This window comes from Triturus cristatus, chromosome 7 (assembly GCF_964204655.1).
Source record: "Triturus cristatus chromosome 7, aTriCri1.1, whole genome shotgun sequence".
Classification (NCBI taxonomy): domain Eukaryota; kingdom Metazoa; phylum Chordata; class Amphibia; order Caudata; family Salamandridae; genus Triturus; species Triturus cristatus.
In genome coordinates, this window is record NC_140590.1 from 815,088,609 (window position 1) to 815,114,930 (window position 26,322).

General features: G+C 43.2%; 1 protein-coding gene across 4 annotated transcripts in view; it reads left to right on the forward strand.

The window, feature by feature from the left end:
- Nucleotides 1–26,322, forward strand: part of DCTN4 (dynactin subunit 4) — a 117,827-nt gene that overhangs the window by 86,561 nt on the left and 4,944 nt on the right. For all 4 annotated transcript variants that reach the window (XM_085617703.1, XM_085617702.1, XM_085617701.1 and 1 more), the window contains 2 exons: nt 25,245–25,318; nt 26,200–26,254. In XM_085617703.1, coding sequence (XP_085473829.1) covers nt 25,245–25,318; nt 26,200–26,254 — 129 coding nt within the window. The remainder of the gene's footprint in view (nt 1–25,244; nt 25,319–26,199; nt 26,255–26,322) is intronic.

Genomic DNA, 26,322 nt, shown 5'->3' on the forward strand with positions numbered 1-26,322 from the left:
TCTGCCAAGTATTTCTGCTGACATTGCGAAATTATTTCATAGGTCCACCCATATGTGACATCACAACCAATGACGTTTCCTTGTTACTCCCAATTACGCCTCCTTCAGCTACGCATTTGAAATGTTATCTTTGTTATCAATTGTTACGCCTCTTACATTGGTTTCATTGTAATGTCTGTTCTATAAAAATGATTACTTATCAATAAAGTATTGTACTTCACTTCCTGAACCTCCGTGGTGATGGAACTTGGAGGCCACGATTCGAATCGTCCATTGGAATAAAGCCCATTCTGAAACCTCTTATACCACGGATTCTGCCTCTTATTTTACTGAGCTATTTTACTAAGATTCCGTATCAAATTCAGTCCCGGTAATTGAATTATTTACCACATGAATGGCGCCCGAATAGGGACACTTTCTCATCTCACGCGCCGGCGGTGCGTTGCAGGCCCGGTCTCCTGCCACAGCTGGACGGACAACAACGCGTACCAGCAGGATTTCCTGTATCTCCCTCCGGTCAAGCGGGGGCGACTGAGGCTGCGATCAACACCCAGACGAGGCGGTGAGAAGTGCGAAGTATCCCGACCAGAGCCTAGCTGAGAGAGCAAGATCCGAGGTATACAGAGGCCCACCAGGTTTCCGATGTCCAGAAGTGTCCGAAGTTTTCGAGTCCAGTCCGGTCCAGTCCAGTTCAGTTCCGTTCCGAGGCCTTCCGTTCCGAGCTACCCGGTGAGTACCATTACTGGGGAGGCGTTCTGGCGTGCACATAAGTTGTGCCGGTCCAGACGGGTTTGGGTACACAAATCCGGTCTGCACTGTTTTAGCAGTGTATCTGTACTGTTTAGCAGTATATCTAGTATATCAAGTATATAAATTCAGAATAATTTAGTTAAAATGCCGAGGATTATGTCTTGTGATAAAGTTTTCTTAGATCGTCATCATCATTGTTGCTCATTTAAACGTTAAATGTTAAATGTGTTAATACGAGTGTGGCTCACTGGTTAGAGGAGGCAGACCTGGAAGCAGAGGTCAGCCCGGGACCAGGGTTCAATTCCTGGCTCGGCTGGGTATTGAGTCCATAAATGTCCATGGACTCGATAATTCTCGCTCCAGTGCATACTCGATTCATGGGTTCACACTCTGCGACTCTGGGCAATAGCTTGCTTAATCTCCACATGGGCCCCTCGCGGCGGGATGCCTGGCTTTCACCTTGCGGATGCCCTGCAGGGTTATCTCACAGGGGAATACCAGGACGGGTTCCCTAAGCAAGCGCTTAGAGACCGCTTGGTGATTTGCGCTATATAAATTCCTGCACATTTACATTTACATATTGTGGTATGAATGACTGTTCATTATTGTGCTTTTGTATTAAGTGTGTTTAAGAATAAGTATCAGATCAGTTGTCAGTATGCCGCTCTTTTCGAAATTAAGACAGATCACAACTAGAAAAGGGGTACTCGAAGAAGCTGTTCCTATTCCTCCTAGGGACACTCCAGGGCACTTTATGTATCACAAACATGGCTTAGACGCCATATTATTTCTTGATTTATGGGTGGACTACACCAAGGAACTACCAGAAAGTCACAGGTGGCCCGCAGCTGGGACCTGGGATGCAGATTGCATCGTGAAAGTAGAGGAAGAATTATGGAAAAGGAAAGCCAGACAGTCACAGAAAGACGCCATTGAATTATGGCGTAAAGAATCGTATAGACGTACAGAAAAAGCACGTAGACAAGAAGAGAAAAGTAGGGAGGATTCAGACAAAGCCCGAGAAAACGTGTTAATTCAAGAAGGTACACGAGTGAAATCAGAACAAGTAGACAGACAAAGAAATGCCCTTATGAAGGGTATGTATCCCCTTCTGGCCGAGGGATTACCTAAGGCTACTCCGGGGATACCAAAAGACTTGCCACCCCCATTGTTCCCAATAAAAATGCATCCTAAGGGGCATCCTAGAACAGCAGAAGATGTTTTTCTTTCCTCATATTTAGATGAGGCAGCTCCCGAGTATGCTAACCCCGCCCCACATAGACCGTCTGCCGGGGAGGTTCAACGCCAAGACCCTGTATCTGTATCCTTACAGCATCAAATCCTGACACAAGTTCCGGCAAGCACATCTGTTTCCACGTCTGTTCCTACAGCTGCTTCTACAGCTGTGCCCACACCTATAGTTGCTGTATCGCGTTCAACGAATCCTTTCACGCCCGATATCCCAGACGGGGCTACCGGAGGTGCTACCAACATTTTTTCTACGCCACCTAGAATAAATAAACTTACTTTTCAAGAAACAGCACATCCACGTACCCCCAAACTCATAAATGCCCGCACGCTTAAGGAACTTCTAGTAGATTGTAGATATGACCCTGTGCCCGGAAAAGAGGACGAAATGATCATGGCATCATTACGTATCAGACGAGCCGCGGTGTATTTGGGGAAGTTACCAGGAATGACTGTGCATCTAGATAATATATATCATTTTGTCCAAACAGGGCGAGATTCTGAATGTATTAACAGAGCTATGGAATACCAGAAAGTGGAGATACAGGGGGAACTGTTACGTTTCCTCATAAATTGTGTGATCAGAAATCAAGACCGACCGGGGGTAGACCCGGAAGCAATGCAAATTCTTACCAGATGGAGCCAGAATATATCAGAAGGGAGACATGATAAGCAAAAATGTATAATAGCCATGTGTCGAAAGATCCGTAAAGAAATAGAACGCCTACATGAAGAGAGATTAACGGTAGATCAGTTCGAACAAAGCGAGGAGGAAGGATCAGGACTGCCCACAGGACAGTCAGAAACCATAGCCTATGTAGGTAGAGGAAGATCTTGTAATAGTACTAGATGTTTTACTGACCCGATACGTCCGATATGTCTAGAAAATAACAGGAATTTCCAAACACCTATAATAAATATAAGGTCCCCCGAGCATTCGTTCCAAGCCGCTGACAAATTACTCCGAGAACGAAGGGGTTATCATTTTCTCGATTCTATGGATGAACAAGAATTAGCCAGGTCAGCCGTTCAGTGGGTTGACAGTCCCGGAAAATATGGTGATGATACAGTAGCACACACATTTTTTAACCTCACCCCAGATGAACAGCGTTTAGCTGGGATTTATATGATTCAACAACTTCTTATACTTTATCAAAGTCAACATTCAGACCCTGGTCCGTTACCTGATATATTGACTGAATTACTCACGAATAGATGGAGAGGTTCAGGTACTAAGTTAATTAGAGAAATACTAGAATCAAGAAAGCAGTACATTCTTTTTGTATGCCCAGAACATGTCTCACTGCCCATCAAGGAAAGAACGACGTATTACATGGACAGACAGAACCCCTTACGAGAAGTACACCCAATAAAGGGCGAGGAGAATCAGTTTAAACGTGTATATGTATATACGCCCATATCGAAAATAGAATTGTTAGAAATGAAGAAAGTGGTACCCAGTCATGATAAAGACCCAGCGGGTTTTCACCGAGAAATTAAAGACATGTTACTCATGGGAGAGTATACCTATCCCGACATTATGACAATATTAAAGGTATTAATGCCTGCTGGCATTTATGAAAAACTCAAGGAAAAAGAGTGGGAGGTAGGAGACCAAAAGATAGACTGGACAGCATTAGAAAATGAAGAAAGGGCCCGAGGTCCAGGCTTGGGGATAAAACTAAAGCACTACCAGGTTTACTAGTACAGGTACTGCCACGTTTATTAACGACGAAAAAGGAAGACTGGGGTGCAATCTCAGCCTGTAAACAAAAGCAAGATGAAGACACTAGTGATTTCTATGCCCGATTCGAAAAATGTTTTGGTATAAATAGTGGTATTTTATATTTCTTTTGTTTTTTATGTGTAATGCTTTTATGATTCTGTGAATCGAATAAAGATCTATTGAATTGATTGATAAATAGTGGTATAAAAGCAAGTAGCGAGTCATACCCACATCTGTTTGTGACAAAATTAGTTGAAAATTCCTTGCCCCAGGTGAAGAATAGAGTATTAAAATTCGAGAGTACCTGGCAAGGTAATACCCCATCACAAATGTTACAAATGTTACAGTACCATTACAATAGAATTAGAGAGGAACAAGAACATGAACAGAAACGCATGAAAGACACAAAAATGAAAATGCTAGTCTCCCAGACAGTTCCAGCTGAAGGTCATAAAAAGGGTACGACACAGTCCGGTGATTCAGCAGGACCTGTAAAAGGGACATGCAACTATTGTAAACAACTAGGTCATTACATACACGATTGCCCAGTCTTGAAGCGTAATATCGCCACAGGTAAAACACAAGAAAGACCACGGCCACCTAGACAGGATCAGAATGAACAAGGAGCACCACAGCATGCACAGTCCATGCCAGCTCCACAACAGTCTATACAGTTTGTGCCAGCTGCACCAGCGTTGCCTGTTGCTGCCACACAAACCACGACACGACAGCTGTACCAGACCGCACAGTATGACTATCCTGATTATCAACGATACGCATGAACCAGCCTAGAGAGGGAAGTTGACTTACCCCTTATCGAGGTCCCTGTAGACCAAGAAGGACCTTATGTACATAGTGAACTATTAGGCCAAGATAGAAAATTTTTACTTGATACAGGGGCAAGTCGAACAACTATAAAACGTAGTGAAGTTCCAGGGGCACCCCTCTCAGGCTCACAGAATATTTCCCTTGGTTTTTCCGGAAAACCTATTGTTAATGAAGTATCACAGCCTCTTCCACTTACGATAGGACCTTTGACCCGAACTACAGATTTATTGCTTACTAAATCATGTCCAGAAAACTTGTTAGGTATAAAAACTTTGGAAGCTCTAGGAGCTATAATATGTTGTTCTCCGGAAGGAGTAAGATTGTTTTTACGAGATTTCAAAGGGCACTATGTGTCCCGAGACATGGATTCCCGACTGCAGACTTTACCCACACATTTATGGGCACAAGGCCCTACAGATGTTGGTTGCATGAACATTACACCCTATCGAGTCACACTAAAGGCAGGAGTGGTACTACCACGAATGCGACAATACAAGTTACCCCCAGATGCTGTAATGGCTTTACTGCAAATCATTGACGAGCTTATTGGCCAAGGAGTGGTTGTGGAGACCGACTCCAATGTATGTAATTCACCGATAATTCCGATTCTTAAACGAACTGATCCAAAGGCTCCACCAGTATATCGATTGGTTATTGATCTGCGCGAATTAAATAAATGTATTGTACCACAATACCCCGTAGTTCCAGACATCTCTTCATTACTGACAGCTATTGATTCCGAAGCAACATTCTTTACTGTAATTGACCTCAAGAATGCCTTTTTCAGCGTCCCAATAGATCCAGAAAGTCAATACTTGTTCGGATTTAGTTTAAATGGACGAAGCTTTAAATTCACACGCGCACCCCAAGGATTTACAGAAAGCCCCAGCATCTATAGCCAAGCACTGAAACGAGAACTTGACAGTATACACATGCCAGTCAACACTGCCCTGCTTCAATATGTCGATGATCTGCTGATCACCGCCCGAAGCGAACCTGAATGTGAAAAAGCATCACGGACGGTTTTACAATTTCTAGCCGAAAAGGGGCACAAGGTGTCCCCTTCTAAGCTGCAATTCTGTGTCCAGCGAGTTGTTTACCTTGGTCACTCGCTGTCCAAGGAGGGAAGGCAGCTTACACCAGATCGCATCCAGCTAATTGCAAATATGCCAATACCCAAGACACAAAAGGAGGTGCGGGCTTTTATAGGCCTCACTTCATATTGTAGGCAGTGGATCCCTCAGTATGCATTTTTAGCAAAACCACTCATTCAATTGACAACACAGGAGGTAGCCACATCGACTGTTCTCCCTTGGACTCAGGAACATACACACGCTTTTGAAAGTTTAAAGAAAGCTTTATGTCAAGCACCTGTCCTAGCAACACCATGTTACAGCAAACATTTTACACTCTTTGTGACAGAACGCGAAGGTACTGCCTTGTCAGTACTCACACAGGAACAAGCAGGATCACACAAACCGTGTGCTTATTTTTCTAGTACATTAGATCCCGTAGCTCAGGCTCTGCCTGCGTGCCTGAAATCAGTGGCAGCGACAGCTTTAGCAATCAGACAAAGCGATGCCATAGTGTTAGGACATCCATTGACAGTACAAGTACCACATGCAGTAGAGGTTCTCTTGAACCGCACACAAACACAACACTTGACCATAGCAAGACTTACAGGGTACGAACTAACACTGTTTCAGCCACACATAGAAATCAGACGCTGTAATACATTAAATCCTGCTACACTTTTACCTGTAATCGGAACAGACCCACTAGCTCATGATTGTATTGAAGTTATTACAATAACGACGAAACCCAGACAAGATTTGACAGATGTTCCATTGTTAGATCCAGACCTGACGTTGTATGTAGATGGTTCATGTATGAGAACAAGTACAGGAGATTTAGTGGCCGCATATGCAGTCACAACAGATACTGAAGTCATTGAAACAAACTGTATAAATACCTTGTCAGCTCAAGCAGTAGAGCTTATTGCTCTGACACAAGCCTGTATTCAAGCCACAAATAAGAAAGTCAACATATACACTGATTCACGTTATGCATTCGGAGTTGTACATGACTTCGGCGTGCTGTGGCGAGAGAGAGGTTATTTAACGTCTCACGGTGCCCACATTCAGCACGGATCCCTCATTCATGCTCTGTTAGATGCAATACATTTACCCACTGCAATATCGATTATGAAATGCAAAGCTCATACGAAAGTTACTGATATCATTTCTCAAGGCAATGATTTAGCTGACAGAACAGCTAAACAGACTGCGCAAACTCGCACATCCGACATGACAAAGACAATAGTCCAGACACCGACACATTGTATGACGATTAAGGATCCCGCTATTGATATAATTGACATACAGACACATGCTACACCAGACGAAATAAAGAAATGGACGGAATTAGGAGGGATCCAAACGGACCAGGGATGGATGACGAAGGAGAAATCTGTATGGTTTCTTCCTGACTCTATGGTCCAAGCTATCATAAATACAATACACAGTCCAGCGCATCTAGGAGAGAAAGCTATGCTAGACAGCCTCCAACACATTTGGTTCAAGAAACATTTACGAGCAGCAGCTAAACAAAAAGTCCGTACCTGTATGATATGTTGTCAGTTTAACCCAGGTAAAAGCATCCCCGTAGAGCAGGGTGGTTTTCAGCCTCCTGATCACCCTTTTGAAGCCCTTCAGATGGATTATATCCAGATGGAACGATGTCGAGGATTCAAATATGTTCTCGTAGTTGTCTGCGCTCTTTCCCGTTGGACCGAAGCGTACCCAGTATCAGATTACACTGCCCCGACCACTGCCAAGCAGCTAGTTCGAGAATTCTTCCCACGGTACGGTTTACCACGTGTTGTCTATTCAGATAACGGCCAGCCGTTCTCATCCGAACTGATGAAACATGTTTCACTTCTGCTAGGATATCAGTGGAAGTTTCATTGTGTCCGACACCCCGAGGCAGCAGGTCTCGTGGAACGACATAATCAAACTTTGAAAATCAGATTGTCCAAAATATGTAGAGAGAAAGGTGTTGACTGGGTAGTAGCTTTACCAGTTGCACTCTTTTACATGAGAATGGTAGCACACTCTCGAACAGGGCTATCCCCTTATGAAGTGATCTTTGGTAGACCACCAAATATGTGGGGGACGCCTATACCACGTAAAATAACTGATGTTGACTGTAATATGCTGACAGATTACTTGGCTTCCTTGATGTCTGCACTACAATCTTGTCGTTCACAGGTAGCTGCAGCCTTTCGTGACAACACTGAGGTGAAACCCCATGACGTAATTCCGGGGGATCTCGTTTTAGTGAGGAACTTTGATCGAAAGACTCAGCTGGATCCTAGGTGGAAGTCGCCGCAATTGGTCCTGCTCACCACAAGGACAGCCGTGAAGATCGAGGGCAGAAAAGGCTGGATACATTCAAGTCATATCAAGAAATTTCATGGACTACCATCGGATGTAAATGCCACACCTCGTGTGTCTTCACCCATTGACTCAAAGCTTCCTCTGGTTGAACTTAGTAGTCCGGAACAATATAAATTAAAACTCAGGTCTAACCCGTCAGGCAATTTGATTGTTTAAGTCCTCTCCAAGGTGAAGCGGTTGAATTTGCCTCTGACATGTACCCCTTAGACCTGAATAGAGAAAAAACCCGAAAAATGTTGAAACGACATGCATACTGTAAATCACTGCGTAGTCATTGCACAGTGACGTTATTAATTTTGTTTTTCTTAAGTCTTTTAATAATTACTGCAAGTATATTGTTGCACATATATTATCCTATTTCTAAACATGTCTATAATGTTACTGCTGAACATTCTTTTAGTGACCTACCCCCGCATGAATTGTCATATAGATTTGCGCTGCGCAATAACACTTTTATTAGTATGTTACATCATTCCCATCAGACTAGTAATGCTACCAATTGTTGGATATGTGGCCGACTCCCTCCCTATCAGAACTATAAAGGAATTCTACCTCTCTTTCCATACCCGTTCACACACAACGGCTCCTGTGGAGCATGGTTTAGTTTAATTAATTCCTTGGACTCAAACACAGCAGTTTATCAAGACAATTGGGTATGGGGAAATCTGAACTTAGTTTTACTCAAAGTCTGCTACCCCGACAAGGAGGGTCGTCCCAAAAGAACAGGAACTGATCTAGAAAATGAAGTATATGGATTAGGTAATTTTACGCTTAATCTCTTGATCTTGAATGTCGAATCCGAAGCTACTCCAATTTTGCCCGCCATGTCAGTATTTCCAGTAAAAGGTGAATTATGTGTAAGAAAGAATGGTTCCATACATATGGGCCATAGTAGATGCACTACTGTAATAGAATTCAGTGATCAAGGCAAGTCTTCGTTTAGAGCTTCTCGCCATTCCTACTTTGTATGTGGTCAGACTGCATATATGCGTTTGCCTCTAGATTGGGATGGTACCTGTTACATTGCATTCCTTTTGCCACCTGTTTTTCTAGCTCCTCCTGATTATCACAGAAATACTCATTTAGTACACAATAGAGAAAGGAGAGATCTCCCAATAGTCGATTACACTGAAACAGCATGGGAAAAATACACAGATTTCAATAAAGGTCTCTTTCCCTATATAGGTACAGTTACCAATAGTAAGCTAATACGTAGATTAACCAGGACTCTTGAAGCTGTAGTGAATGAAACTATTTCCGCCCTAGGCAATTTGACAGAGGAGCAGTCTGCGATGAGGATTGTTGTTCTTCAAAATCGTCTTGTCCTTGACGTCATCCTGGCCGATAGGGGCGGAGCTTGTAGGGTCATCGGATCAAGCTGCTGCGTATTCATACCTGAAAATTCGCCATCTGTATATAAAGCTATAACTCGCCTTCATAAGATTGTGAGCCAGATACACCAGAATCCAGGCACTTGGACTTGGTCCGGGTGGTTTTGGAGCGTGTTATCAGCCTGTGGATGGAGAGTTCTATCATTCCTAGGTATTGGCCTTCTCATATTATTCAGTTGCTGCTTATGCCTGCAATGTGGACCAGCGATTTGTGGTCTGTGTGCCACTTCGTGTATTCCACATCAAGATTTTCATTCAAGATCCCAGAAGAAAAAAGAAGAACAAATGATGCTATATGAACAGATCAATGGATTGATGAAGATTGATATCTCTTGACGGGCAAGTAGGGGACAAGTAGGGAATGTGGAAATATGGATTTTTCTGGTCAGTTATGTCCCCTATCTTGGACCCCAACGGTTCTATGTGCATGTTACAAGTACATGTATGTTCCCTCCAGTTCCAGTTATGAAGACGCAAATACATGTGCGTCCACCGTCAACATGTCCTCTTTCAGATCCGCCATGAATGGGCTGGATATTAGATTCCTAAGTACGAAAGGCCACCGACTTTATATGGCTTAGTTATGCCATTTTACAGTTCAGGCGAGTAGGCCCTGATTCTGCCATCAAGCTTTCCCTGCCTTCTGCCTCTGAGAGCTCCAGTCTGAGCCTGCATCTGTGACCATGAACTTTATCTCATTCCCTGCGCGGCTCACGGTGCCTGACATCAGCTTGCTGCCTGCCAAGAACTGTATTTCACCTTCGAAATTATCTGCTCCGCTCCCTGCCCAATGCATTCCTGTCTAGTAGTTTAAGTAAACATTCTTCCAGCTACCGAGCAAAGGCCCGGCTTCTCTGTCTTTATGCAAGTAATTCATAGCCCCGTTACCATGGAAGACTTCTGCCCTCGCATCTAGTGTAGACACTTAGACGCTTGTACACGCACTAACAGTCAGTATAGTCAGTATAGAATAAGATTCTACTCTAAGAGACCTCTCTTTTGGATAACATAGTTCTTTAAACATAGGATGTTAGATATGATTTGGGATTAGGTTGACTTGACCCTCCAGACATCTGTCGCCACATGTAGAGTTAAATGTCAAATCCCCTTCACCCCCTAGTCGCACGTCAATCATACGTCATGCTGCTGCGCGCGCATCTCTGCCAAGTATTTCTGCTGACATTGCGAAATTATTTCATAGGTCCACCCATATGTGACATCACAACCAATGACGTTTCCTTGTTACTCCCAATTACGCCTCCTTCAGCTACGCATGTGAAATGTTATCTTTATCAATTGTTACGCCTCTTACATTGGTTTCATTGTAATGTCTGTTCTATAAAAATGATTACTTATCAATAAAGTATTGTACTTCACTTCCTGAACCTCCGTGGTGATGGAACTTGGAGGCCACGATTCGAATCGTCCATTGGAATAAAGCCCATTCTGAAACCTCTTATACCACGGATTCTGCCTCTTATTTTACTGAGCTATTTTACTAAGATTCCGTATCAAATTCAGTCCCGGTAATTGAATTATTTACCACAACGGAACCACTCCGTCATGAGCACAGCCCAACCGTGGCTCATGACGGAGTGGCTCCGTCATGAGCACCGCGCCACCGCGCTGCCCCCCCGCACCCCCCAGCGCTGCGGCGGAATTTCCGCCGCAGCGAAGGGGTTAAAGCATGCATATTGTTGCAGTTAGAAGCCAGGTGGAGGTCGTCAACAATTTAAACAAGGGCAGATTTAGTGTTTCTCTTGGAACTCACTTTTGCATCACAAAGGATGATGGCTGTTTGGTCTTTGCACGTTGTAGGATTTGTCTAAGGCTGGTGGGAATGTAATGGGACTATGCCTGAGCTTAAAGACGTATTAATCTGAAGGATGGCCTGTGTAGTTCAGGAGTTTGTGTGTAGAATTTTAAAGGAAATTAGGCCTGTCAGAGAGCCAGATTTACATCTCATAATGAATTGAAGCAGATTATCCACAGATAGTTTGTGAAACCGATCCAAAGAATCTGGAGGCATCGAGACCCCTCCTGCAACCAGAGGTTCTAATGTAAATTGTGGCACAATCATGAACAGCTATACATATCAGATTGAGTTTATCAGCAAAGTATTGTAGTAAGTCATTGTAGAACTCTTGGGAATAGAAAGGTTGAGGAACCAGATTAGAGGTAGTAGTTAATTAATTCTTCAAAATGTCTGTTTCTTTGTGTTTTATTTTCAACAGTGTCTATACAATTAGACCCTAGTATGTTCTGAATAGCTTTTTTAAAAATAAATATATAACCTTAGTTTATATTTATACATTGACTTCAGTTCTGAGGAATAATTGGGCTGCCATTTGTGCTCAGATTGTCCGACTTCGAGTTTGTTTATGGTGCGTAGCAGGAAAAGAAGGGGAAACTTTGGTGTTTTTCTTTGTTTTTATTTTTCCTTTCATAAAGGATGGGCTCATAAAAAGCCTTTTGTTGAAGATTTCTCTAAGATTTACAGCTGCTAATAGACCTTCATGATCCGGGTTTGCAAATTATTGTAAGACAATAGACTTGTTCCTCCACAACATGTTCTATACTCTTGTGCGAAAGTAATGGGATACAGAAGATTCAAGAGCTTCTGACAAGTAACTCAAGTCATGATTGGATACTGTTGAGAAGCATTCAGCTCCTAGCTGTTTACCATCCTGATCTTTGGAAGTCACCAACCAATTGATTCATCAACTTCTAGAGGGACATGAATGGGTCTTAACCTGCAAAGTGCTCTCAGAAGTCTTCTCCGGTTGGGGGTGGCAAGACCTGATCTTTTCACTTATTCCTCCAAGTTCCAAGAGCCATGGTGTCAGGGGAATGCTCTTTGGATAACTTTTGCAAGAAGATTTCTCCCCGCTTTTCCTCCAAATCCACTTGTTTGCATGGTGATAAACAAATTCAAGCCTATCACATAAAACTGATTGATATTCCCATATTGGCTACTTCATTAGTGGCATCCAGACCTTCTTCTGCTGCCAAGTCAACCCTAACAAGTGACTTACTCCATGACAGAGTTAGTCTGCTGGGCTAGAACATTCATTCCAACCTTTCATCTCTGAAGTATTACTACTTGGCTCCTAAATTCATATACTATGGACACCTGAAGCTTGCATATCTTTGAAACGCTATGCTGAAAGAGGAAAGTGATCTTCTACAAGATCATGTGCATTTAGGTGGAAAATATACGGTCTATGGTGTTTCAGTGAACCAGGGGTCCCAAAAACATGTTGGAAAAAAAATATGCTATTGCTGTATGGTCTTTACCTGGCTAAATCTGGATATATTTATTTCTCTACTATAGTACATTTGGCTACCATTAGTTATTATAAGTCACATTCCAGTGATTAAAGATTTCTACAGTAACTGAGAAAAGTATGTCCTCCTGTATAAAAATCCTCATCTGTTGGAATTTGGCGTTTCTATGTCTTCCGTGCCCCTCTTCCCCCAATTCGAACTTATGCATAAGATTGACTTTAATATCAGTTTAGCGGATGAGGCTGGGCCCCGCATTAATTATCCTTAATCGGTTGATTCATATGTCATTGACACCCTCGAAGATCTTATGAAAGGGAGGAGACTGTGTCCCCCCACACAGAGGAAAAATTAGCAAGGTATATTCTTTGTCCAGAAGCTTTTACTGGTAAGGAGAGATATCTGAGCCTCCGATCTACCCTAAAACAGATACCGCTTTTTTGGGAGATTTACTATAAGTATTTTGCTAGCCTGAAGAAGGTGGGGAATTATAAGTTACCACCGACCCGTGTTGCTCTTTTTATAGACCTGTAGGAAGAATTCATACAACGATTTGTTATAACAAAGGAGTCTTGGGCTCACGAAGGCATTGGTAACAACTTTGGACTTGAACAGAAGAAGAAAACTAAATGCTCACTGCATATCCATTTATGAACATTACCATCTAGGTTCATGTATCTTGAGTGCCTTTGATATACAATATATCGTTGTCCATTTACTTCCCTTACGATCTTTAGGTTCTCCCAATTGTTATGTGGATAATATGTTTTTTATGATTTTATGACATAAATAAAAGATATATTATATATTTTCTTTATATTGTATTTTCGGACTCTGTTCGGTGCAGACATTTAGTTCTATTGAGTGAATGTGAGTGTCTTAAGATTGATCTGGAACATCGTTCCTAGAAAGTTGCTTTTCTGGTAGCCATAACATTGACCAGAAGGATGACTGAGGTTCAGGGCATTTGCACCTAGAAACCTTAGACTATTCCATTATAAAAAATAAAAAAAACTCTGGAAAGGAGGCTATCTCGTCTTCATTCTGGTAGAAACGTTGATTGACTGCTTCAAACTGGTGGGCTGTAATCTTGAACTATTTGATACCAGTGGGACCACTAAAGAATTATAACCATAATAGCATCTAAACGAGAGGCAGCCTGACTAACTGCTCTCCCTGCTATTTGTACCCATGTGTGTGTTTTCATAGTGAATGCTGCCTCTTCGATTCTGTTTGGGTGAGGAGCACGGAGTACGAAAATGGCATAACTCTGGAGTGAAGGGAATCCCTTGTTTTCCCCTTGCCCACCAGCCAAGCCACCCCATTCCCTCCACTTTTACTATTGGGGCTGCAAGATTGCCCCCGAGGGCCAGGAGACCTGCTCCTCTAGAGCTCCCTACCTATTACCCCCATAATCCCCACCCCCCCCCCTCCCCCTACACCGTCTCCTCCAGATTGAACAATGACACACATGAAACTGAGCATTTGTTCGGTGTCAGCTGAAGTTGGCCATCTGTCAGATCTTTTGAGTATGAACAAACTCCATTCGGCCCCCCCTCGAAAAATACTTGCTATCCCAAGACCTAAAGTACTGCAGGGAGAAACAGTTAAATAAGACACCGGTAGACAGTGTACTCCTACCTGAAGAGACACAATACACACCCCAACACCCCCCCCTGTTTTTCCAGGGGGGTAGGGGGCAGGGTGTGTGTCTCTGTGTGTGTGTGTGTGTGTGTGTGTGTGTGTGTGTGTGTGTGTCTGTCTGTGTGTGTGTCTGTGTGTCTGTCTGTGTGTCTGTCTGTGTGTCTGCCCTGAGTTTTTGCTTTCGGACCTCCCGGTTTTGACTCTGTTTTTGCTGGCGTAGCGTTTCTGCGCATTTTTCGCACTGCTGATCAGTGGTAAAGTGCAGGTGCTCCTGTGGTAAATTGTGTTATGGATTGGTGTTTCCATGATTGGATATTTGATTTACTTGTTAGGCCCTAGTAAAGCGCACTGAGCGTGCCAGGGCCTGTAAATCAAATGCTACTAGTGGGCCTGCAGCACTGATTGTGCCACCCGCGTGAGTAGCCCTGAAAAGGTAACTCAGACCTGCCGTTTCAGAGTCTGCGCGCAGTTTGTAACTGCCATGTCGACTTGGCTAGTGCACACACTTGCCAGTCCCTAACCTTCCCTTTTCTTACATGTCCGGCACCCCTAAGGTAGGCCCAAGTTACCCCTATGGGCAGGGTACAGTGTATGTGAAAGGTAGGACATGCCCTGGTGTGTGGCATGTACTGATAGTGAATTACGGCCAATTTCGTTTTTCACTATTGCAAGGCTACCTGTTCCCCATAGGACAAAATGGTGAGTTTGTTTATAACCTCTTATAAACATAACTTGCCCGGTGAATTAGGTAGGGAAATAAAGTTTAGTGTACCTGAACTCAGAATCTAAAGATGCATCTTTTAGAAAGTAGTTATTTTCTTGCTCAGTCATCTTGTGTGCCTCTGCTGGAATGTGGATTGCCTGTCTGGGTTTTGGATGAGAGAAGGTTGGTGATCAGGAGTGGCTCCAGATAGTCTAGGTGGGTCAGGAAAGGACTGAATTGACCTGGCCTCCAATTGGGGAAGAGGGAGAAGATGTCCTTCCACCTCAAAGGGCCTGGTCTGCCTCTGACAATGCCGTCTCCACCTCCTGCCAGAAAGTCACACCAGAGAAGGCAGAACTGGTTCTGACTGGGCACGGACACTCTCTGCCTAAGAGATCGAAGGATTTTGGGATATAAATATTGGGGACCATACCCCTGAACTCTAGAACTCTTTTGGACCAAGAAGACTGCCAAGAAGAAGAGCTGGATAAGCTGTGAGGAGGAACCACTACATTGCTGTGTGCTTTGTTGTGTTGGCCTGCAGTGGCTGCTTCGGTCTTGGGCAGTGAAAGGACTGGACTGAACTTTTTGCAATCTACTTTGTGAGTTTCTCCAAGGGCTTGAGGTAGAGCTTGCCCCCTGTTCAATAAGTCTCAGGAACACCAAAGACTTCAAGCTCTTCTGTCCTCAGCACTGGGGACTGTGTTTTTTGTGCTGCAACAGAAGAACAAGCAACCAGACGCAGTCTACGACGCCTTTGCCGACTCCGTGTCCCGCGACCCTGGTCTCACCGACGCCTGTTGATGCCGCCACCGAGCCGTTGTTCGCACTGCGACCTGAGGGCACCACACAGCTGCACTTCGCACCGCAGTACCCGACGCCTGCTGACGCCAGCGCTCCTGACTACAACAGAGAGGAGATCGATCTGCAACGCGTGGACTTCGAGGGCCCCCACGACTCCTGCACTGACCTCCGGAACAGACGCCTGTGGACGCCGTGCTTTCGGAAGCTCAACGAGCGGTCAGCCAGAACTGTTTGGATTGGTTTGCTCACGTCGCCGTGATAGCCCCGGACGGAGCTATTGACATCAAGGAACTGTTTTTCAAGCATATTTTGATAACTAAAGATTTTTAAGTACTGTATTGTGGATTTTTATTGTTTTTGGTCTTATCTTAAGTATATAAAAATATTGGATATTTTTCTAAACTGGTGTGGTGTCCTTTTGTAGTGCTTACACTGTATTACTGTTGGTTATGTGCAAATGCTTTACACACTGTCTCTAAGATGAGCCTGACTGCTCGTGCCAAGCTCCCAAGGGGGTGAGCAGGGGTTATTTTAGGAGTGTAACTCCCTTATCCTCACTAGAGTGGTTGTTTCTGCCCGACTTTGGCACATGCCCTAGCTGACCAGAAATCCCATTTCTAACATGTATATATGTGTATGTATGTATGTGTATATATATGTATGTGTATATATGTATGTTTATATATTTGTATGTGTGTGTATGTATATATATATATATATATATATATATATATATATAGTGTGTATATATAGTGTGTATACATTTCCTTTTTATTGGGGGGTAGTAACCCCAACAACCCTCTTTTGATCTGTTTTGAGAGGAGCCTCCCAAGCCCCCCTGTTTTTTTAAACCCATTTACTTTTTTGTTTGTCCCTGAACCCTAACAAACCCTTTCACCTCTGCCTAATCTTAAAGTCACCCTTACCCCGATTACCTCTACCTGCACCTTAACCCTCTTTTTTCTTTTTTTACATTACAGTAATGTTATTTAAAAAGAATACCTGCCGAGTAAAGTACCTTGTTTTACAGGATGCAGGGCAATTGTAAAAACCTAAGTCACTTACCTGCGAGGTAAAAACTGCAGAGTAAAGGCCATGAAGAGGACTTTTGGGTAAAAGTTACATATTGGGTGTGGCCCTCATCGTATGTTAGGACTACTTTCCCCAGTCTACCTGCCCCATTCTTAAGGAGCTCTCAGCTCGCGCCCTATGTGTTCTTAGCTTGAAGATTTCCATCTTACCCTATCCTCGTAGGGAGTTTCTGAGATTATAGCTGCAATGTACACAAGAAAAACCCTGGGACTGTACAGATTTCCCATTGAATGTCTTTAGAAATTTGTCTCTCATCTGATGATCCACAGACTCTAATTATTCAGTGAGGCTGTGGAAACTGCCTGCTTCCCGGAGGATCTAAGGGTCGCAACTGTCCTTTCTGATAAAGCCCAGGAAACCCCTGTCTGTTTTATCAGTAAGAAAGTCAATAACCATAACTTCCTTGATGGATTAGGATCAAAATGGCTTTTATACCAGGGTGCAGAACTTTGCTTTTTGTGTTTTCAGTTCGCACTAATCCACATGTATGAATTCTCCAGCCCCAGGGTGCTAATCTTGGTTGATCTCAAACACGTGTGTTCTCTGCCCTTCCCCTAGCTCTAGTGTAAGTAAATGGCTTGTCACCATCATTTCCTATTGAGAAAATGAAAGACGTCTCTCTGCCAACTAAGGAGAACTATCTGCAGCAGCAGGGGAGAGCTGTGTCAAACCCAAGACAAAAACCTCTCTATGCTACCCTCCTATATATTTACTGCAGCAGGAGGGAGCATAACTCCATGCTTAGCAGAGTGGCAAACCCCCACCAAAGGCAACTAGATGCTCTCTATTATGAAAAATGGATATCCTTCACTAGAGGATTTTCTCTGAAATTCATAAAAGGTAAACTATCTCTTCTTATATGCAAGATTCCAGAACACCGTTGTTCTGATCAATACTTCTACTTGCAGATCCTCCTTTTGAATATCCCAGGTGTCAAACTAGAGCTGGAAACATTCAATAGCTCTTCCATACTGGTAGAGGTTGCTCATCCATTTTGGTGCAGGGAAAAGACACCAAAGCGACATGACCAGAGTGCACTGGCCTTACTTCCCCGACATCCATTCCCTTATTTCCACACCATTCAAACTGGATCCATAGCTGTCTGAGACTTTACTTAGTGAAAAAAGTTAATACAAGCGTGCTATCCAATATAAACCGGGACCCCTGAAGGAAGGATGGGTAGGCAGGTGGTGCAGGGGAATATTAAACCCCAATATCAACAAAAGATACCAGCTGCCTACAGCATAGGGATATAGATAAGCCCAAAAATGGGTCAAGGTTAAATATGCAACCACACACCAAGACTGACAATAGGGGATTAGAAAAGAGCACTCAGAAAGGAGTGAAATACACAGTATCAATATATTTTAATATAACAAATCAGGATAATGATAAATAGAATTCAATAATTTCACAAAAATAGAAATATATAAGTCCCACACTAAACAAAACAGTCATACTTGCATTCATTCCCACAGCATACTCATATATTCAACAAACACATAATCAAAACAAATTGGTTCATAGATAGGTTAAAAACAATCGAAATACAAGAGATAACAGTTCCAATACTCGTGTTCTCCCAGTAGCATGGGGAGGCAGGGTCTCCAAATATACACGAGACAGTGAAGGCCAACGCACGTTTCGGTGTTGAGCCCACGGGGGCTACACCTTCATCAGGGCAGTAGATGTTACAATAGTGTGGGACACACAAATAGCACCTAAAAACATTGAAAGTATAGAAAAAGAAAAACTTGGATAACACATTAACTTTATATGTACTTTGATTAATCACTAGTCACTGTCTAGCATATCAAACAGTAGTTACATTGATAAACTAGGAATCCAAAAGGCTTTGTTATAATTATTTTAAACCAATGTCAGTCGAGGTGGGGCCCAAATACGAAGAGATGATAGGGGGGAGATTAACCCATATTTAATAGAATGAAGTGCACCAACAGCGACCTTCACGTGAATAGAAAGCCAAGATGTGATAAAAGTATAGAATCCAACGCAACACCCGTGATACATAGGAAAAACAATAATAACAAAGGGTGCAGGAAAGTTAGTTAAGAACATAGGATGATAAAGTAGGTTCCAACTAACCCAGATGGAGAGGAGAATTAATACCTTGATAGGATGTGGAGTCTTAATATAAGCTCTAATTAAAGAGGAAGTCAGGGCCTCAGGAGGCTCGTAGGAATAGGGTTCTATAGCAGTGGCAAAAATACAAATGGGAGGAAATCAGGGATGGGAATCATAGGGAAAGATATATATTGCGATAGATGTATTATTGAATATCGCTTACCCAGAGGATTGATAATGCAGCAGGCTTATAGCTCGTTCAACATATAAAGGGCCAGGTTGCGCATAAAGGATAAGAGGGAAACGTCGACATACATCTCCGATGAAAAGTTTCGACGGGCGTGTCAAATCCGCTGATCAGTTTGTATTTAGCTGATTCCTACACAGCATGGAAATGGTGAAATAAGGTAATGAGGAAGGATAAAGACAAATGAAGAAAAAAGATAGCATAGTTATATAAATACATCTTTTGGCACTGACAAACTGCTGGGGTCAACAGGTCTAGAATATAGATTGCGCGAAGAAAGGATATGAGTTTATGATAAACTGAGACACGTGCAAAACAGTTACCAAGCGAGCCGACTGCATGTACTAGAATAATTAAGCCGGCAACCCTGGCAGTTGATTAACTGAGAAGCATATATAGAGGGTTGGATGGACAGCGAAAAAGACGAAGCCAACCCGGGAAGTCAGCACAAATGGCCAGATCGTAAAGGCAAAGGGTCTTACCGTTAGTCATCTTAGATCATAGCGAAGGATAGAGGGGCCGGATCACCAGGTCAGGAACTAGTACTTTCGTGTACACATCTCCGGACACCAACAGTTAAGGACTACTTACGTCCTTAATAAGGACGATGGAGGGTCTTGCGAGAGCTCGTTGGTAACGCTAATCAAAAATAGAGATAGGGCATCCATTCCGTGTGCCTGATGAAAAGAGAGGCGGCAGCCAATATGGACGCCGCCGCTCTTTTCATCAGGCGTGCGGAATGGATGCCCTATCTCTATTTTTGTTTTGCGTTACCAACGAGCTCTCGCGAGACCCTCCATCGTCCTTATTAGGGACGTAAAGTAGTCCTTAACTGTTGGTGTCCGGAGATGTGTACACGAAAGTACTAGTTCCTGACCTGGTGATCCGGCCCCTCTATCCTTCGCTATGATCTAAGATGACTAACGGTAAGACCCTTTGCCTTTACGATCTGGCCATTTGTGCTGACTTCCCGGGTTGGCTTCGTCTTTTTCGCTGTCCATCCAACCCTCTATATATGCTTCTCAGTTAATCAACTGCCAGCGTTGCCGGCTTAATTATTCTAGTACATGCGGTCGGCTCACTTGGTAACTGTTTTGCACGTGTCTCAGTTTATCATAAACTCATATCCTTTCTTCGCGCAATCTATATTCTAGACCTGTTGACCCCAGCAGTTTGTCAGTGCCAAAACATGTATTTGTGTAACTATGCAATCTTTTATCTTTTTTCTTCTTTTTTCTTTATCCTTCCTCATTACCTTATTTCACCATTTCCGTGCTGTGTAGGAATCGGCTAAATACTAACTGATCGGTGGATTTGACACGCCCGTTGAAACTTTTCGTCGGAGATGTATCTCGACGTTTCCCTCTTATCCTTTATGCGCAACCTGGCCCTTTATATGTTGAATGAGCTATAAGCCTGCTGCATTATCAATCCTCTGGGTAAGCGATATTCAATAATACATCTATCGCAATATATATCTTTCCCTATGATTCCCATCCCTGATTTCCTCCTATTTGTATTTTTACCACTGCTATAGAACCCTATTCCTACGAGCCTCCTGAGGCCCTGACTCCCTCTTTAATTGGAGGTTGATATTAAGGCCCCACATCCTATCAAGGTATTAATTCTCCTCTCCATCTGGGTTAGTTGGAATCTACTTTATCATCCTATGTTCTTATCTGGTCTTTCCTGCACCCTTTGTTGTTATTGTTTTTCCTATGTATCACGGGTGTTGCGTTGGATTCTATACTTTTATCACATCTTGGCTTTCTATTCACGTGAAGGTCGCTGTTGGTGCACTTCGTTCTATTAAATATGGGTTAATCTCCCCCCTATCATCTCTTCGTATTTGGACCCCACCTCGACTGACACTGGTTTTAAATAATTATAACAAAGCCTTTTGGATTCCTAGTTTATCAATGTAACTACTGTTTGATATGCTCAACAGTGACTAGTGATTCATCAAAGTACATATAAAGTTAAAGTGTTATCTATGTTTTTCTTTTTCTATACTTTTATTGTTTTTATGTGCTATTTGTGTGTCCCACACAATTGTAACATCTACTGCCCTGATGAAGGTGTAGCTCCCGTGGGCTCAACACCGAAACGTGCGTTGGCCTTCACTGTCTCGTGTATATTTGGAGACCCTGTCTCCCCATACTACTGGGAGAACACGAGTATTGGAACTGTTATCCCTTGGATCTCGATTGTTTTTAACCTATCTATGAACCAATTTGTTTTGATTATGTGTTTGTTGAATATATGAGTATGCTGTGGGAATTAATGCAAGTATGACTGTTTTGTTTAGTGTGGGACTTGTATATTTCTATTTTTGTGAAATTATTGATTTCTATTGATCATTATCCTGATTTGTTATATTAAAATAAATTGATACTGTGTATTTCACTCCTTTCTGAGTGCTCGTTTCTAATCCCCTATTGTCAGTCTTGGTGTGTGGTTGCATATTTAACCTTGACCCATTTTTGGGCTTATCTATATCCCTATGCTGTAGGCAGCTGGTATCTTTTGTTGATATTGAGTCATACAAGCGTGCTAGACAGTTCTTTCCCAACACCTCCACCCACCCCCACCTGCCAAGCATTCAGGGTACTCTATTATGGAACCCCATGACATTTGTGGGGTTAGGGCTTGACTCAAGATCGTGTGACTCTTGCCTTAGCATGCATCTGAAGGTGATTAAGGAAAGGGAGGCTAAATGTCCCAGGATGGCCATCGAGCTAGTCATCTGTCCCGGCCAAGGTCTAAGTCCCCTTCCTCCTATTCTCCTAGGCCTTATAGGGAGAAAACACCAGAAGAAGAAACAGTATAATTCATCTTCCAAAGGCAAGTCCTTGGAGCTTTCCACCTCCTGTGGAATTGTCGCAGGAGCCTTTAGTGATTCCTCCTCAGGATGTGGCTTTGGCAGCGACCTTTAGGGTTCTTCCCTGCACCATTATAGTACTCTGGACTGCCTCAGACCTGCCCTGATCCCTAGCTCCAGGGTCCGATCCTCCTCTCTTTCTCAACACAATGTTTGACATGTTTAGGCAGGCCCCGTACAAGTTCATGTAAGTGAGTACTTCTCTGGCACCATTCAACCCTTTTACACCTCCAGCTCCACCTGAGGTCATGTCATCACTGACTTTTCACTGGCAGATTCCAGTCTGATGACTCCGCCAACGCCTCCCCCTAGGTTTTGAGATTATAGTGCTGCTGGCACCATCTCCAGCTGCCTAAAATACCACCTCCACTAGGCTCTTCAGGGGATGAGCCCCAACTAAATTCCTAGCAGCTTCTTCCTAGGTCCAGGACAGAGGCCCAATATAGGAGCAACAGTCTAGGAAAGAGCGGGCGAAGGGAGCATGAGAGCAGTGTTTTCAAACTATCTTTAGGTCAAATTCTAATCACTTAATACATGCCTGAGATTGTCACCATGACAGATACCAGTGCTAAGGTAGCAATCCTACTCCTCTGCGTACAGATACAGCTGACTATCTGTTGTTGAGGAACACAAGTGGTTTGGAGACTTCACTGAAGAAGGTGATGGTGTTCCGTTCAGGGCCACTTCCTGCAGACGTGGCTTCTGTCCACTTCGTGATTCCCAAGGCAGTAGAGGTGCTGCAATTCCTGTTACCTACAGAGAAGAACAAATCTAACCTACTAGCAGAGGTGTGCTGTGGTTGTCTGTAAGTATCAGAACCACTGTTGTCTTTCATGCGACTCTTTTGGATGGACTCTGAGATGTCAGTGTGGGAGAAACCCACTTCTGCCCGGTAGTGAATAGGTTGGAGGCAAGGAAGTACAGGCGTGCTCCAGGACATCCTCTGTTCCTTTCTCTTCACCCATCCAAGAGAACTTGGTGGTGTAGGCTTCAGGTTGACTTAATCTGACTTGTGGTGTCTTCCCGACAGACACAATAGATGGGAGAATCTAAGAAGGTAGAAGCCATTGACCTGGTTTTTTCAGTTAGTAGTCTGGCCCGAAAATCGTTTAATGCTGCATGCCTGCTGAGGAGATGCACCCATGCCTTGTGGAATATGGACCACATGATATTTTCGCACCTTCCAGATCACCTCAAGGAGCATTTTTACGAAGTATTTTGGGTCTGGTAAGTTGCATCCTGGCACATCATAAAGGCAGGTCTGGACACAGTCAACTCTCTTGCAGGGGCTAAGGGGTCTTCAGTAGCCCTGCATCGGCACAACTGGTTGACTGGTGGTTACGGCACACCTCTGAAGGTCAGGAGTCCCGGTGTTTCCATACCTAGGGGACTGGCTGCTCAAAGCCTGTTCATCGCAGCTGGGGTTGCAGCACCTCCAGGTAATAGTGCCATTGTTATTCAACCTGGGCTTTTATATCACATTCCCAAGTCTCATCTAGAGGCCTTTCAGCACCTCCTGTTCATATGGGCAGTATTGGGCAATTCATCACTTCAAACTTTTCCTCCTGGTCATAGCTTCCAAGAAATTCAGGTTCTGATTACAGTGGTTGGTGAGAGGGCCTGAATTCGAGTTCTGATAGAGCTACACCTGCAAGGCCTGTTTGCTTCCTGCATCCGCCTATTCATATATGCATGTTGGCACACAAGTGCTTTCCAATGGTGCCTCTCAAGACAGTGGTCTTCGCATGGGAGAAGTTTCCCAAACTCCGTGGTGATCACTAGGGAAACTGCAGTGAACTGGATTGGTGTTTGGTGGAAAAGAACCTGTTGCAAGGTATTTCCTTCTACCCTCCACCAGTCGTGGCCACAGTGGTGATGGATGTCTCCACTCTCCAGAGTGGGACTCATCAGAGGACTCTAGTCTCCAGAGGAGCAGGTATTCCCCATCTACATGCTCAAACTGAGTGATTCGGCTGGTGATCAAGGCCTCCGTCCCCTCTTTGTAGTCAATCTATCCAGATCTTGACATACAATACAACCAAGATGTGGTACCTCAACAAGCAGGGAGGAGCGAGCTCTCACTTTCTCTGTCGGGGAATGACAGTCAAGAGGAACTGGAGACCAGCTACCTAGGGCTTTACCTTATGGGATACCAGAGGCAACCCTTGGCCCTAACAGGGCAGTGCAGCCATGGTCTTTCATTTTCATAAGTTCGGTATAATTATGTGGGCTATTTTAAACTGTTTTAAAAATAGTCTTATGTTGAAGAAAATGCCTTTTTAATGGCATCAAGCGATTTTACTGTTTTGAAGAGTTTTCTCTTGCAAATGTTTCCGGGCTCCCACATGGAGACAGATGTTCCTTTTTCCTGAATTCAACAGAGTGCTGTGACTGAAAACCAATATTACAAGTAGCAATTTTTCTTACTTCTAAACCAGAGTTCTACACGGTGGGTGTTCTTTTTTGAATTCATAAACGCTCCACCCACCTCACTGTGTTTCAGGGACACAGTAGTGAAGTAATCCTTATCTTTCCTGTGAACTCAAAGCAACAGACCCCCTGATGAGCATAATGGACAGGGATAGCCTTTAATTACCAATTATGCTTGTGTATGAACACCATTTGGTGCTTGTATCTTACAATGTATAATAGTGGTGTTTTCAGCCAAATGTACAGTTCTGTTTTAATTGGCTTAAAAAAAAGTAAGAGGAAGAAAGTGATAAAAGATTTTGTAAAGTTTTCTAGCTGTGTGTTTATAGATTGAAAACATTTTCAAATGTGTTCCAATTAACTTACAAATGCACAGAGATGTCCAACTTTTAAGAAACCAACTGGAATACCAATGGGGAACAAGGATTACAAGTGTGTAATTTTTATTTGTCCATGATGATACATCTTTTTAACACACTCTAGTTGACCAATGCTAGGCTCGCATGTAGATTTTCATGCCTCCATGTTGCCCTAACTGAGAAAATAGAATGGCATGTTTTGACATTGTTAGTATTAAACAGCATTCGTGAAGCACACAATTTGCCATTAGTTTAATATTGCAGCACAGGTTAAACTCTGAATTTATTTTGTGTTTCTTCCCTTCTCCAACAGAAATGTGAGCATAACTTGAGTAAACCAGAGTTTAACCCTACATCTATCAAATTTAAAATCCAGCTGGTGGCTGTGTGAGTATTCTGGGATATTGGACCACTATTTATATCCCCTTACCATAAGTAATACATGTGTATGGCCACATATATCATTCTTCCGTGCCGCTTTGTGTGCATCTGTTCCAGCTTTGGTAGGTGGGTATTTGTCTCTACCTGCTTCTACTTGGACGGGGGTCTCTTATTGCTGTGAATACCTGTATGTAGCCACTGCTGTGAATATCTGTATGTGTTGCCTTTCCTTCTTGTTCTTTTGGTCATCCGGCACGAAAATGGTTGCATGATAATTGTGGGGGGACTCGTCCCAAGTGATAAGGCAATTCCCAGGTACTCACTTCAGTGGGCAGTAACCTTTTGGTGAGTGGGCGGTAACATTTTGGTGGGAATCATCCCACACATGTCTATGATGAAGATTCCCTGTTTTAGAACTAGGATTACAGGTAAGTCACTATTACTTAGTGATTTGTCTTGCAGTATAACTAATACTTGCATCTTTGTGTCTTGTCAGAATTCTAGATTATGGCAGTATGTACTCGGTGAAAGGCTCTTTATTTCTCTTCTTTGTTGCACACTATAGCAACAGACATGATGATTGTCACCTTTATAGCCTTCTTGGTATAGTGTTGTACTACACAATGAGATCACTGGCACCCCATCAACATCCATCCCTCACAAACTTCTAGCGAGAGAATGAGTAAGAAATCTTCAAGCTTCACTTGATAAGAGGGCTTTTGTGCATTGTCGTGCATTGCTGGGAAGGAGGTAGTGCAGTTTTCATTAATCTGAAACATACTAACATATACAGAAAGGGATGTAGTCGTTGCTTAACTGTTGCTGTTTAACCAATAATTCTAACTCTGTTTACTTAAGCTGTATTTGTATTGCTCTCAAATGTGTAGGAACTACATCCCAGAAGTAAGGATCATGTCCATCCCCAACCTGCGCTATATGAAGGTCAGTAATTTCCTTTGGGAGAAGCAAGGACCAAAAGGGCGTGTGGGATGTTAGAACTCCATAAAGAA